A 13,776-nucleotide genomic window follows, 5' to 3' on the forward strand; every position below is an offset into this window, starting at 1 on the left:
CTTCCAACTTCTGGTTGCCTCAGTACCGACAACACCCTACGAGAGTTTTGCTTAGTCGGTCAATATCCTGTACTTCTACAGTGCCTTTCGACAGAGGACAAAACCAGCGGTCCTTCCCCTGCCTGCATATTCACTGCTAACACCGATAACTGTCACAAACTCCATTAACCAGTCCAATGCCAACTGCCGGCATCTCATCTGCAAGATCCATTTTTATACAGGGTGGAACAGTCTGAGTTTCGGATAACCAGGCTTAAGTATTTTAACAATCAAAGATTATGAATGTATTTTTAAAAGGAATATATGTCACCAAGCTAGAAAATGTTAGCAGATCACCGAGACTTACACAGCACCTATGTCACCGTAGAGTGTTTGTAACTCTCAGATACCGTGAAATAAATCTCGCATCCAATTTTTCTGTGTGCAATTGTCTCATTTGTTAAGTTTTTGTAGTAAAGCCTATCCTGAAAACAAAATTCTGTAAATAGGCAGAATTTATAAACTGTGTGCAGTCCCACTTGCACAAAATCGAGGGATCTAAAAAATCAGTGCGAGCAATGAATTCATACCTATTTCTAGATTAATAGCCAAGGTGTCAAAACGGGTGGTGAAGGCCTCATTAAAATGAGTTAAGCAGACTAGGCACTCAGCACCTGAACACTCCTATTAAGCCGCACATGTGAGCTGAGCTCTTCAACATCTGGATGTCAATCAGGACATTTAAGGGTCTGAAGGTAATTCAGTAGTTTTCACACAGGAAAGAATCTCCACCCCACCCCCCAAGCCAAGGAAATAATTTGTATGCAAATTAGTAAGCCGTGTGTTTCCAGAAGAGAGGATAAAAGCAGAGTAAGATGAAATACAAATCCACAAATCTGTTTTCGGTTGAAAACGTAGTAGCACTGTAGCAATACTGACATACTGTTCAATGCCCACTTCACTGTAAGAAATCAAGTGCCACGTTGCAGGAGCATTTCAGCTTTTGGAATACAAGCTTCCACTTTTCTGCCAAACCGGCATTACCACCGGTAACACTCTTCTTTAGTTCTAGGCAAAAAAAGTAGTATTTCACCCCATTATAAAATACACAATTATCAACTTTTGCTGAGCAGATTCCGAGGGAAAGAATTTCCTTCTTGTCTTAGTCCTGTAAAAAAAGGACCTAACATCATTTTAACAGCAGTTCAGAGATCGCTAGCAAAACACTGCCGTATTTGTTTCTTGAAACCATTTTTGAAACCACTTTCAACACAAATATACATGTACAACACGAGCACATAAACCGCACGGTGTTACACTTGGTTCCAACTCTACTGCAGTTTAAAGCGTTTAAACATCTCAACACACACATCAATCCTTGATTGTTCATAGTCTGTTTCTTTAAACAGCCACACCAAATCCACCATTCAGGCAACCGCTGCTATTTCTTCAGAGTATTTTTCCTAAAGCTGCTAAAACGGTCGCTTCCATCCACCTATGCTCCAGTAGGGTAGTATAGAAAAAAGCGTAGCCAAATAAATGAGCCGTCACTGGAGAGAGAGAAGAATTTCCAGTTACACAGAAAACAAGGAAACCGACAACTGCATTATATAACATACTCGGTTCATTTATTTAGATAAATGTAACTGAAATGTGATACAACTTTTTAATTATAGACGTGTAATAAAGTGTTTATTGCTGCAATCCTCCAGTTGGAATTCCAAACTTATTCCCCCAGGGATTTTCCAGCTACTGTTCAGGTGCGCTGGCATGTGATCTAGCTGCTTCTTTCCTAAAAAAAAATTGCACAAGGATTTTGCCAATTGGAGAATAAAACTATATCGAGAGATCATATTTATTGATCCTCACAGCAAGACTTTAATCTGATTTTTCTCACTCACCAGTCTCACGTAACCCAGACCCATCTTTCTTGCCTTCCCCACATCACGTGAAACACAGCAGAATCCAATTTTGTCGTCAGTCTCTATCCCAGTGCAAAAGCGTCCAAATAGCAGCCTCTCAATTCTAGCTAAGCCTTTCATATTCTTGTGTGCACATATACATACACAAATCCAAGAATTTACCATTTTTTGGTGTTTGGAAACAAACAGTTAAATCTAACATTTAAATTTAACATTTCCCAAAGTTACAGGCACAGATTTTTCACTGAAGGCTGTAGGTCTGCTGAACATCCTTCACTGAAAGGGTTATAAAGAGGGACCGAGGATCCTTTCTGTTTTTGCGGACTGTTATCTTTCCTCTCAGGGCCTCTCCTGCAAAAGTAAAAAGGAAATTACTATGCTTACATTACCGGATCATGCACAGTAACAGCAAAGATACACCACATACCCTATGTTACAGGAGGAGCTGTTCCAAATTAATCAGAATTAAACCAGCCTACAAAGGTCTCCTTTATGTTTTCAAAGCTGTAAGCAACGGTCTTGACAACAAACCTAAGTCAAACTAACTGCAGTTCAACCTGGGAGGTGGAGAGTTATGTCTGATGCTTTCCTTCTCAGATGACTCACACTAAGCCAGTTATTTCACTTGTGATTGGGTAAAAACACTGTACTCCTTCGATACATTAATGTCTCTTTGTATCTGGTTGTCCTGATTTTGGCTGGGACAGAGTTAATTTTCTTCCCCGTAGTGGCTTTAGGATGAGAATCCTGTTGGTAACACAGAGATGTTTTAGGTGTTGCTGAGCAGTGCTTACACCAAGTCAAGGACTTTTCAGCTTCTCATACTACCCTGCCAGCGTGGAGGCTGGAGATGCACAAGGAGCTAGGAGGGGACACAGCTGACCCCAACTGCCCAAAGGGATATTCCATGCCATATGACATCATGCCAACCAAAAAAACCGGGGGGAGTTGGCCAGGGGGTGCGGCTCAGGAGCTAGTTGGGCATCAGTCAGCAGGCAGTGAGCAACTGCATTGTGTGTCACTTGCTTTGTATATTCTTTTATCAATACTATTATTTTAATTTCCTTTTCTGTCCTATTAAATTGTCTTTATCTCAACCCCCATGTTTTACCTTTTTTCGAATTCTCACCCCCATCCCACCGTGGGGGGTGAGCGAACGGCTGTGCGGTGTTTAGCTGCCTGTTGGGTTAAACCCTAACACTGGTTCAGTCGAGTCTGCACGTCACTACCCAGCATTTCCAGGCACCTACAAGTCTCAGCTGGACAGGTCAGAAGTGCCATTGTATTATTTCCCCCCAACCCCAAGCTTCAAAAAACAACTCGTTTTCTCATGAAAGGATATAACACCTTTAAATTCCTGAACACAGATTTCCATCCAAGAAGCAAGCAAATTATTAGCAGTAATAAAACAGTATGAAAAAAGCAAAATTGCTAATCCACAAAATCTAATATTGCATTGTTCCTTTGCTGAGCTCCCTAATTTAAACGCGTCACTACTATCAAGCTTGAGTAAAACCAAGTAACCACAAAAACCTATTCCACTTCCCACTGTGTATGCCACGTGGTTTGTATTTGCACTGCATTTCATTTAAGCTCTAATTAGGTAATATTTTTATCTGACAGGAAACATTAACACAGAAATCTGCAGAGCATTTCAAATATATACATAATTAATAGCAAGTTTTGGTCTACAAACTCTCAGGCTTTCTTGACCATAACACTTGCCATATATGTGCTCAGCTAAAACCAGAGAGAACACTTTGACACAGAAGGAAAGAGCTGAGACACATCTAGAGGGGCACAACTCTCACTTTTGGTGTTACTAAATTTAAGTAAAAGCTTTTGTCCTAAAGAAAATCCAGGCTTTAGTATTTCTATTTAACATTTTGCCCTAGCCTGCGCTGATCAAGCCTGGTTCCATCCTAACAGTAGCTACAGTTCCACAGCACATCAAGTTCTTTGACATTTATGTAATTCAAAGGTCTGTTCTGGCTTTTAGAAGCACTTTCAGATTCTGAAATAAATGAGAAGAAAAATTAAACCTGCTGTGCCGGCTTAAGGACTTGTGTATACTCCCTAAGAAGAGATGTTTTACTTTTCAGACACAAGATACATTATTTGTGGGTAAGTCCAATTTCATGATCTAACAGTCCATTTTACTGTCATGCAAATGTGCTCAGTGGACAGGATGCAAAAAGCCTTCATAGCTATGCAACTTTCTGAAACTTTACAAAGGCACAAGAGCCCATTTCCCTAAAGACACAGCTGTTCTTAACGTCTTCTTTCCCCGCATCTAAGATCCTTTAAGAAGAAGAGAGCAGAAAACTAGATTTACAGATATTAGGAGCTCCAGGAATGGATTCATGCTATATAAAGCAAGACTTACAGGTCCGTATCCATCACGTAAAGGTCACACAAACTGAAATCTGTAGCCAATTCCAACTAGTCATTGGGTTAACTATTTGCTTATTTGAAAGCTTTATTTTAAAAAGCAGTTTTGAGAGCCCAGGCATTCAACAAGGTTCTTGATTTCCAATTACTTAAGGAGCTACTTTAATTGACAAGATTCATGCTTTTGAGTATTAAGCACAAATTTACTGAGAAGGATTTACTGAGAAGGTGGTACAGGAGAACATTAAAGAGAATTTTGTTTTCTTATGAGCTTTCACCTGCTTCCCCCAACTCCCATCCCATGCCCCAACAAGAAGCCAGCAAATTCCATGTTCCCTGGGCAGTGCCATAAGACTCTTGCAGACTTGCATGCCTGGCTGGGAAGCAGGGGTTTAAGGAAAAGCCTCAGGTCTCTGCAGAGCAAAGGTATGGGGTAGAGTTTCATAAATTTCCCTAAACCACGTACAACTGACATTTGGGCTACATCATCCCCACTAAATACTGAAGGGAGGTTCATAAGTTTCAAAAACCTAAGTGTGGCTGTAAATCTAGTACTTGAAGACTTTAGCTTCAAGTCTTTAGTTTTATGGAAAGAGAAAACCAAGAGGTAGAGAAATGGAAGCAAACTGCACAGTTATTTGCAAATCCAACTTCTATGTTGATACAGACATACATGAGTGAAAGTATAAACGTTACATATGTATGAAAAGATTACTTTTTAAACATCTCGGTGTTTGCAGTATATATACACGTCAATTTCAAGCATGTACGGGTGAAGAATGGCTTCTTGATTTTGGCTTCTAGACTAAAAGCCTGAAGTCATAAGGTATCAACACCCCTTTAAGTAGAAATGACTAGATTTGTATGTTTTGTTTTCTCAGCTACCTAAATAGTTATAGTACATTATGCATCAGAGATTGCTTCGAACTCAGGTTAGCACAGGAATGATTTCAGACTTGTCACATACAAGAGTAACTAAGCCACAGTTTTGAAAAGAGCTCAGATACAACCCAGAAGCTGAACCCAAATACCTTCAGGCTAGTATTTTATATTTTATTTATTTGCAAACAAGTGAAATTCAATGGCCTGAACTAAAGAGCGGCAGAATGGATTTTTAATTTTTAAATCTGACAACATGTGTAGCTTTTAAATAACACCAGATTTATGTTAGAAAACATAGAATAAAATTTTAAGCCAACAGCATTCAAGTTTTCAAGTAAGGCATCTGAAATGATGTGCCCCAGCAAAAGACTAGTTTTGAAGCTGGAGGACCTTCACTTTCAGTAAGACTTTGGGGGACCACAAGAATTGGGCTATCTTCTTCGGTGCCCTTCAGTCAAGATACTCAAAAGATCAGTTACAGCTCAAACTTTTATGCAACTTACACAGCGCTGCAAAAGCTCTGGGATGACAAATTCTGTTCCTATAAGCCTGGCTCTGGCTTGATGTCCAACATACACTTTCTTTTTATCTTTAGGAAACTACACAGTCAGTGAGTATTCTAATATCTGAAGAAAAAAAGTAATCCAGGAATACAGATGTTGCCTCAAATTGCAAGGAAATACTACCTATACAGGCTTTGTAGTCTTGTTTTAAATGAGCTTACCAAGCAGATATCTCTCAATTGCACTTTCGTGAAGACTGCCGCTTGCAGTTACTAGAAAAAACTAGTTATTAGAAAAAACCTAATCTCAATTTCTTTTCAGTTCTTAATAAGACCTGCAATTTAAGTTATATTTGTAAATATTTATGAAGCCCATTGCTGAGCCGCTTCATACCACCAAGAACTAAACATCAGCAGACGTTCAGCAGATGATTCTACTAAACACATTATAGGAGGGCACGATCTCCATCTACAGCAATAAGTTCTCTGCTACTCCTCCATTAGGCCTCTCTTGCCCATTCATCTTCATCCCTCACGCCAGCCACATCCACTGTTACCACTTTTCTATCTCACTGGATCCAAAGTATTTCCCAGCTGTTCATTACTTACTGTGATTTTAAAAGCCACTGTTTATGTTCTGTTAAAAAGCTGTAACTTTCAATATTCTTATTGCAAAAATGAAAACAAATAGCAATTTGAAAACTAAGCTGGTTTCAAATTCAGTAAGAATTTTAGAATTATGCATTTGGCACAGCTCTCAGTTGCATCCACAAGCAGTAAACTGACACAACATCCACATTATAAATAATAAATGCATTTTGTCAAAGGCTGCAATATAAACATCATAGAAAGCTTTTCAACAAGAATGACCATGGTACCAATACTATACAAAAGATCAAAATATACACGTGTTCTTAGATAATTGTGCTTTTTTCATAATCTAAGTCAGTTAGAGATTCCACTTCAATTCCTGTGCAGCTTTATTATCAGACCACAAATGACTGACATAATACAATGCAACTTGCAAAGAATTGCTAAAATGGTTCCACAGATTATATAAACAGAGACAGATTTGCCAGGTAGAAGGACAAGGTAAAGAAAAAAAGGGCGTTATAGCTTCTCTCCAGCTAGGAATTTTAACCTAGTACAAACATATGTATTTTCAGAACTGCTACAAAAAGAATTATTTGATATATTTTAACCTCCTATAATAACAATTCTTGAAACATTCAGTAAGACTAAAGAGCCTCTGAGAAGTAAAATGCCACTATTTATATTACATCAACATTAATACAAAGCAATACAACAAATGAAGTAAAAATCTAAATATAATTTCATAAATTACAGCTGACATTGAACAGAAGCCTCAGATTCTGTTTGCAAAGGCTGTTAATGAAACAAAGCACGCCATTTTTCTCTGCTATTTCTTATGCAGTAACCACACTAAATCTGCCTTTCTAAACAGTCTTTTCTGAGGGACGAAGCAAACAACAGCAGTGCAACCAAGTAACAGAAAGGCAGTTCTGAACAATTAATCAATGTCATGTAGATAGAAAATGACTGATGTTTTTTCACCATTCTGCTGTCCTATGAGCTGCCTGGAGGAAGCTGTCTCTGGGACTCAGCTGCATCACCTTGCTCTTATCACGCTCAGTTGAATGCAAGTAAACCACACAGTGCCATTGCAGTTTGATTAGGACAAAACTGAATCCATTACGAGCCCCTTCCTGCATTTTTATTATCCCCTGGGGAGCCCTGAAATTTGTCCCCAAAAAGAGAAACACAACCGAAATCAGCAGAAGTGCTGCACAAGCTTGCTAGCACAGGAGAAAAACGCACCCCTACGTCCATACTGACGCACTGCCAAATAATACACGTCTGATGACGTGCTCCACAGTACACCCTACGCACGTGCACTGAACGCTCACAACAAGCTACTCTGGTTCTGACTTTTGCCATCAGTGAAACCATAAGCAATTCTACCTTTCACTTGTGTTTGTGCAATCATACACCGGCCAAGCCTGCAGTTCGTGAGCGAAGATACCCCTCAGTGCAAGAGCCCTATCGCTAAGAATGTTTAGGCCGACAAACTGTATCCTGATTAATCTGAAAGGATTTGACTCAACCCAAAAGATTCCATGCAGTCTCCTGCATACATATCCATAACATCCTCTTAAAGCTCAAAATGATCCATGGCAATGAACTTATAATGTGAAGAACTACCCTGCCTTTCAATACAACTTCGTGTCCCCTCCCTCTTTGATTAAGATTGAGTTACTGAAGGTAGCCAGCAATCAAAATCTTTCAGGTTTCCTTCTTTTCTTCCTGCGGAAGAGCTTTATGTAGCTAACAGTGAGACAAGAACACGGTACTCAAAGTATTCTTTATTCTGAGCCCCATCAAAATTTAAGAACCTTCCAAAAGATCTCACTGGAACTGTTTCAAAGACAGCTGCTAGAAAACTGCAGTGGATTTGGGCTAAAGACATCTTAACTACCGAACTGCTGGGGAGAAATACCTTTACAAATCCCCTACACTGCAATAACCACAGACTTCTAAGTGCTAGTCATACATGCAAAACTGTGAAGCTACACAACAGTAAGCTTTGACACCCCCTCTTCACAATGAGGTTGTCCTTGCTTGAGGCTGACAATTTATCCAGTTTTCCAGTCCAGTTCAGACCAACTGAAACCACACTGTCTTATGCAACACTGAGGTCTAGCACGCAACTGAAAACAATCAAGTCTCAAAGCACTGCTCTGGAAAAGCTGGCTAGAAGTAGTATCCATATACCACCTGTCTTCTGAAAACAAAAAGGAACAACTAAAGACAAATAATTTGTGGAGGGACCAAGAGCATTTCCCTTCTTAACTTACCCTTACTCTTCCCATTCATTTTCCTAAACCACAGCTGTACAGAGACTGCCACCTTCCCCCACTTGGCCAAGTCTCCCACTGAATCCCCAACCCAATGAGATCCAGTGAGCAGTTTCTGTACCGAGCGGTAATCGCTGCCTTTTGGTATCATCCATCTGATCTGTAACACCCTTCTTCCACTTTTATATACTAAGCAGCTCTTTGCCAACTCCTTTCTGTTACTTCACTGTTTGGCCTCTATTGAAACTCCACTGAGGTTTGGTCTTTCCTGCCCCGAGTATATTCTCTGAAGAGGTTTGGTACCGAGTTTTAACTCCCTAAGACAAGCTATTAACTAGGCTGCTGCAAAGACCTCTACACAGCCAGCTGAGTAAGGTAAGACAGCCGTGTACAGCTGCCTAAGATAACGTGCATATGCTGCAGGTGACCAAGATCCCCAAGATAGCTCAGGTACCAGAAATAGTTGCCACAGGGAACTGTGAAGGCCAGATACACGGTCCTCCAAAATGCATAGCTGCGGTAGCCAAACTCACCTAGAACTAGTCTTAACTCACTACTTTTTGTAGTAGAGATCCTAAACGGCATAGAATTGTCCCAATCTTTCTCTCTAAACATTTGTGACCAAATTCTGAGTAAAGCAGACTGTTGTTGCTGCAGGAGCCGTATCCCCTTGCAGCCGCAGAACTTGCAAAGGGGCCCAAACAGAATGGTACAAGAAATCCATCCGAGTTCTCCTGTCTAGATACAGAACTTCTATTATCTTTCAGTGAGAGAAAACAGCCAGAGTAACTTCTCCCAAGTTACTAGTGATAGAATGAGAGGAAACAGCTTCAAGCTGTGTCAGGGGAGGTTTAGACTGGGTATTAGGAAAAATTTCTTCACTGAAAGAGTGGCCAGTCTTTTGAACAGGCTGCCCAGAGAGGTGGTGGAGTCGCCATCCCTGGAAGTGTTTAGAAGATGCGTAGACACGGCGCTTCAGGGCACGGTTTAGGAAGCATAGTAATGTTGGGTTGACGGTTGGACTTGGTGATCCTAGAGATCTTTTCCAACCTTAATTATTCTATGATTCTAGGAAGAGATTCTCTCCATTTAGTGCCTGAAATACACACTTACAGACGTTTCTGAAAACTCAGCAGGATCATTTTAAACAGCAGATTTCAAAAGATACAGCGTAAGACATGAAAGATTTAGTGTGACCTCAAAATTAAAGTTTTAACAATTACTGGATTTTAGAAGCGAGCATCATTTTTGGAGGTATCGCTTGTAAGTAAACAAGTGACAGCGCTCTACAGACACCATGTTGCAGCCGTAGACAAGCAAAAACAGACAATAAAATCTCAACTGGGAACCAAATTATCCAACCGGGATGCACAATATTGAAGTATTTCAATATTAATCAAAACACTCAGACTGATTAATTGTGCCAGTGTTTTTTCCTACTTTTAGCAAAACTCTCAATGTAAGTAAATTAACACATTTTCATTTGTAAATTTACAAACAGCTACCAAATTATGAAGACTGGGGAGTTAAAGATAATCAAGGATTCTACAGGGTCTTAGTCATATGAGTTCTACTTCAGTTTTGCTGTGCTAGCCCCTTTTAGCACCACAGAAAAACAAATCAAGGATTTATTTCCACTGCAAGGCAGTATCAAGAACACAAAATGCCGACAATATGCTGTTTTATTGCTAATAGAATTTGCCTGCATACAGATCTGGATTTTAACTTAATGCACTGTTACTGAAAAGATTCAGCCTTTAAAAATAATTTTTGTAAGTGTTTTATTTAGTAAAAGCTTGAGACAACCAAATGAGAATGGTATTCTGTATATAATTTTTTGGTTACGAAACTTAGCAGGAATATTTCCATGAAAGGAAAAGACTCATGTTTGCATCATTAATAAGAAGATACTGCTTTGGCATCTCAATTCCAATTTTCAAAATAAAGACATTTTCAAGCTATTAAAAGGGCCGCCAAGTGAAACCTTGTACTCTGTCGGGAGTCCACATGACAATAGTCTTGTCTGAGAAAACCCAGTTTTTCTGGCAATAAAACATCATCTGGCTTCTTTCTCCAGTTTCTTTGTTTTTGCTGCATGCTAAGCAGTTAAAGTATATTCAACACACTGACGCTATTTTGTTTTACTTCATTGTGCGTCAGCTTCAAGTCTCTCGTGACAGTCTCTGAGGAGGAAAACTAGCTTTCCAGAATATATTAGTAGTAAGAGACTCTCCCCAAGTCACACATTAAATCTAAACCAAATCAACAAAAATTCATTAAAACTATATACAAAGCCATTTACCATAGGTATCAAGCTGAAATTCAGTGACAAATCAGAAGTACTAATTAGGTACAACTTTTACTGCTTCACTCTCCAGGTCTTCGGACCTAGATTAAACTTCTCCCATTTCACCTCAGAGAATTTGCAAACGTCGCGCACCTAGTGCAGGCTGCGGCAGGAATGGTGAAGGAGGAAGGGTTAGTTGCAACTCCTACCCTTTGCCTTGTCATGGCTTGATTTTGTTATCATTAGAATACAGAGCAAAATGTTCAGTCTTTTTTTAAGGCTGAGAAAGTACAACTATTTTTACAACAAATAACTTGGCATCAGACAGCTGAGAAAGCTACCCAGTTCACACTGCCGAAAAATCATGGCATAAACCTGCCTTTTCCTATTAAATACCCAACAGGTTCAGATACCTGTAAGCTCAACCTCTTTTACAGAGCAAATCCCAACATAGTCAGTGCTTTACAACCACTTTAAACATATCCCCAAAAGCTATAAAGCATTCAATAGAGATTTTAAGTCAGCCGTACTATCTTACTCAGAATTAGGAATCAGAGGGAACCATTTTTCTTTACCGGGGGGTTAAAAACCAAACCACCGCCCTGCCTGAAATATGCTTTGGAAACAGGAAAACATTTAAAATGCATTTTATACAGCCAAATTCCTCTTTCACAACCTGGTATAATACTGAAAGCAAATGCCACCATGGGTATACTGGTCAGATTATTGGAAGACTCAGATCATATTATTTCTGTTTATTTTCCAATACTTCCTAAGAAAAGAGCTTGCCCTGACCCAGACAATACATTTAGTCACAAGTGGGTCCCCTTTGTTGTGTCTCCCAGTGCTATATACACATTGCTTATTCTAGGAATTCATACAGAGGATTGATGACTATTGGTAAATGCAGGGGTAGACACACAGGCTGACGCCTTCAAATGCTGCAGATGTTTCACCTAATACAACTACTTTTTTTTTTTCCAGTTAACTCATATTGAGAAAAGGCCATCTGAAGACAAAAAAATTTCCCCCAAAGCTAGGTATGGTCTGAGTGAAGTTCAGTTCAAAATGCCAGGCAGACACGATGCATGGTAAAACAGTGGCCAGCAGTGTCATTCATTAACAAGTGACAGATGAGAAACAGCTGGAAATGCAACTTTACATACACTGCAAAAGACGACTGATCAATTTGTTTAGCTGGTAAAATGGTGAAAGGCTGAAGAAATCAAAGGAAATGGTTAACCACAAATGACCACGATAAATATCTAAGTCACTACTTCTACAAAGAAAAAAAAAACAGTACAAAAAAGCGGAAGATAGGGAAATCCGTACTTACAGTAACATGTCTTGAGCAAAAAAGATTTTTGGAACAATGAAGGAGAAGAATCAGACAGAATGGTTTTTCAAAAAAAATGACCTAATTTAAGCAACATTCCTCTATATAAGGTATCAGGAAACACCTTCTGCCTTGATGAGTTTGTGTCATCCGTCAACAACAAATAACCCACAGAAATTAACACTGGGAATAAAAAGGAAAACGAAATTACATCAAGAGCTTCTCTCAGAATCTTCTCTAACACTAGAAATAACAGGCAGAGAATCCTAGACTGAAGTAGTAATTTTATATAAGATATAAAACCAGACAGAATGGGTAAAAGGATGGGAAAGGGGAACTTCAATAATTACGAAGAGGAGAGAGGCAGAATGAAACGAGATGAATAGCTGTAACAAGATTTCTTACGGGAATAATTTAAAGCAATACAAGCTAACAAAGAGAAAGGAAGGAGCTGCGGCAAAAGCGATCTTGAAGGTCAACTAGGCTGTGCTCGCTGCTTCAAAGAACAGTGCTTCTGCACTTGCCTTCAGAAAGTCACCGCACCTGGACTACAATTCTAGAGCCAGGCACACCTCCCAGTAATTCCAGGCATTTGGTAAATGTCAAATGATCTATGTAATATTAAATAATGGGCATATTCTAACAAATGTCATTGCACTTAAAATTCCACTTCACACTCTATGACACTGAAATTTAATGAGCTGCAGCAAGGAGGCCCGAGCCAGCCTTGTCTAGAAAGAGAAGCTGAATGGAACACAAGCCAAGTACAAATGCACCAATGCATACGTGCATCCCAAGAAGTGACAGGATCTAAGAATATGCAAATAAAGACTATTTAAGAATATCAAGTCAAAGCATGAAAGAAGTGATTTGTCAGATAACACAGACCATAGTGCCTTTAGGAAAGGAGCTCCTGGTAAAGAGTTGTCATGGCTGGGAGCTGGAAGAGGCAACTGCAGAAGTGGTTTAATTGAGCACAGGTGCTGCTTTCACTGTTGACATTCATAATTAGGTCTGTTAAAAGAGACAATATTCCACCTACGTCAATACTTCTCTATAGCACCTCTGCACTTCTTGACCTCAGTTTCTTTTGCAGCATCCGCCTAAGTTTTTGTACGCTTTCCCCCCTTATGCCTGGTCTATTTAAAAACTGTTGAGGTCAGGGCCATGTATCACCATGAGTTTATTAACCAAGCAACAGAAATGAGCCCCATTCTGAGGTTCCTCCCTTGGTCCTGCTGTCTGTAAAGAAAAATGGCCCTCAAAGACAACTAATTCACCATTGGGTAAAAGTTTAACAGTGGTGAGTAAATATCTACTGGTTAAGTGAACAAAACCAAAAAATAATAAACCAGCATAAAAATATAACAACTTTATTTCCTCTAATTATAGAAAGGCTAGGAGAGTCTGAAAGTGCGTGCAGTCCTACAGGAACAAGAGGCCAAGACTTATAATTCTTGCACTGTTGTATGTCCATCCTCTTGCATGACTACCCTGTGACGGTCACAGACATATTTCTGTGTCTATAAAGCAAGGAATATTTGACTACTTGCATAGAAATATATTTTCAAGACTTAACAAATAGAACTAATTAAAACCAC

The 13,776-nt window shown here is 39.4% G+C and overlaps 1 protein-coding gene across 1 annotated transcript in view; it reads right to left on the reverse strand.

Moving 5' to 3' along the window:
- Positions 1-1,581: 1,581 nt before the first annotated feature.
- Positions 1,582-13,776, reverse strand: part of PRMT3 (protein arginine methyltransferase 3) — a 72,003-nt gene continuing 59,808 nt past the window's right edge. The window contains exon 16 of the mRNA XM_064452863.1: positions 1,582-2,252. Within this exon, the coding sequence (XP_064308933.1) occupies positions 2,143-2,252 (110 nt within the window). The 3' untranslated portion in view covers positions 1,582-2,142. The remainder of the gene's footprint in view (positions 2,253-13,776) is intronic.

The sequence above is a fragment of the Phalacrocorax carbo genome, chromosome 5, assembly GCF_963921805.1.
Source record: "Phalacrocorax carbo chromosome 5, bPhaCar2.1, whole genome shotgun sequence".
Lineage (NCBI taxonomy): Eukaryota > Metazoa > Chordata > Aves > Suliformes > Phalacrocoracidae > Phalacrocorax > Phalacrocorax carbo.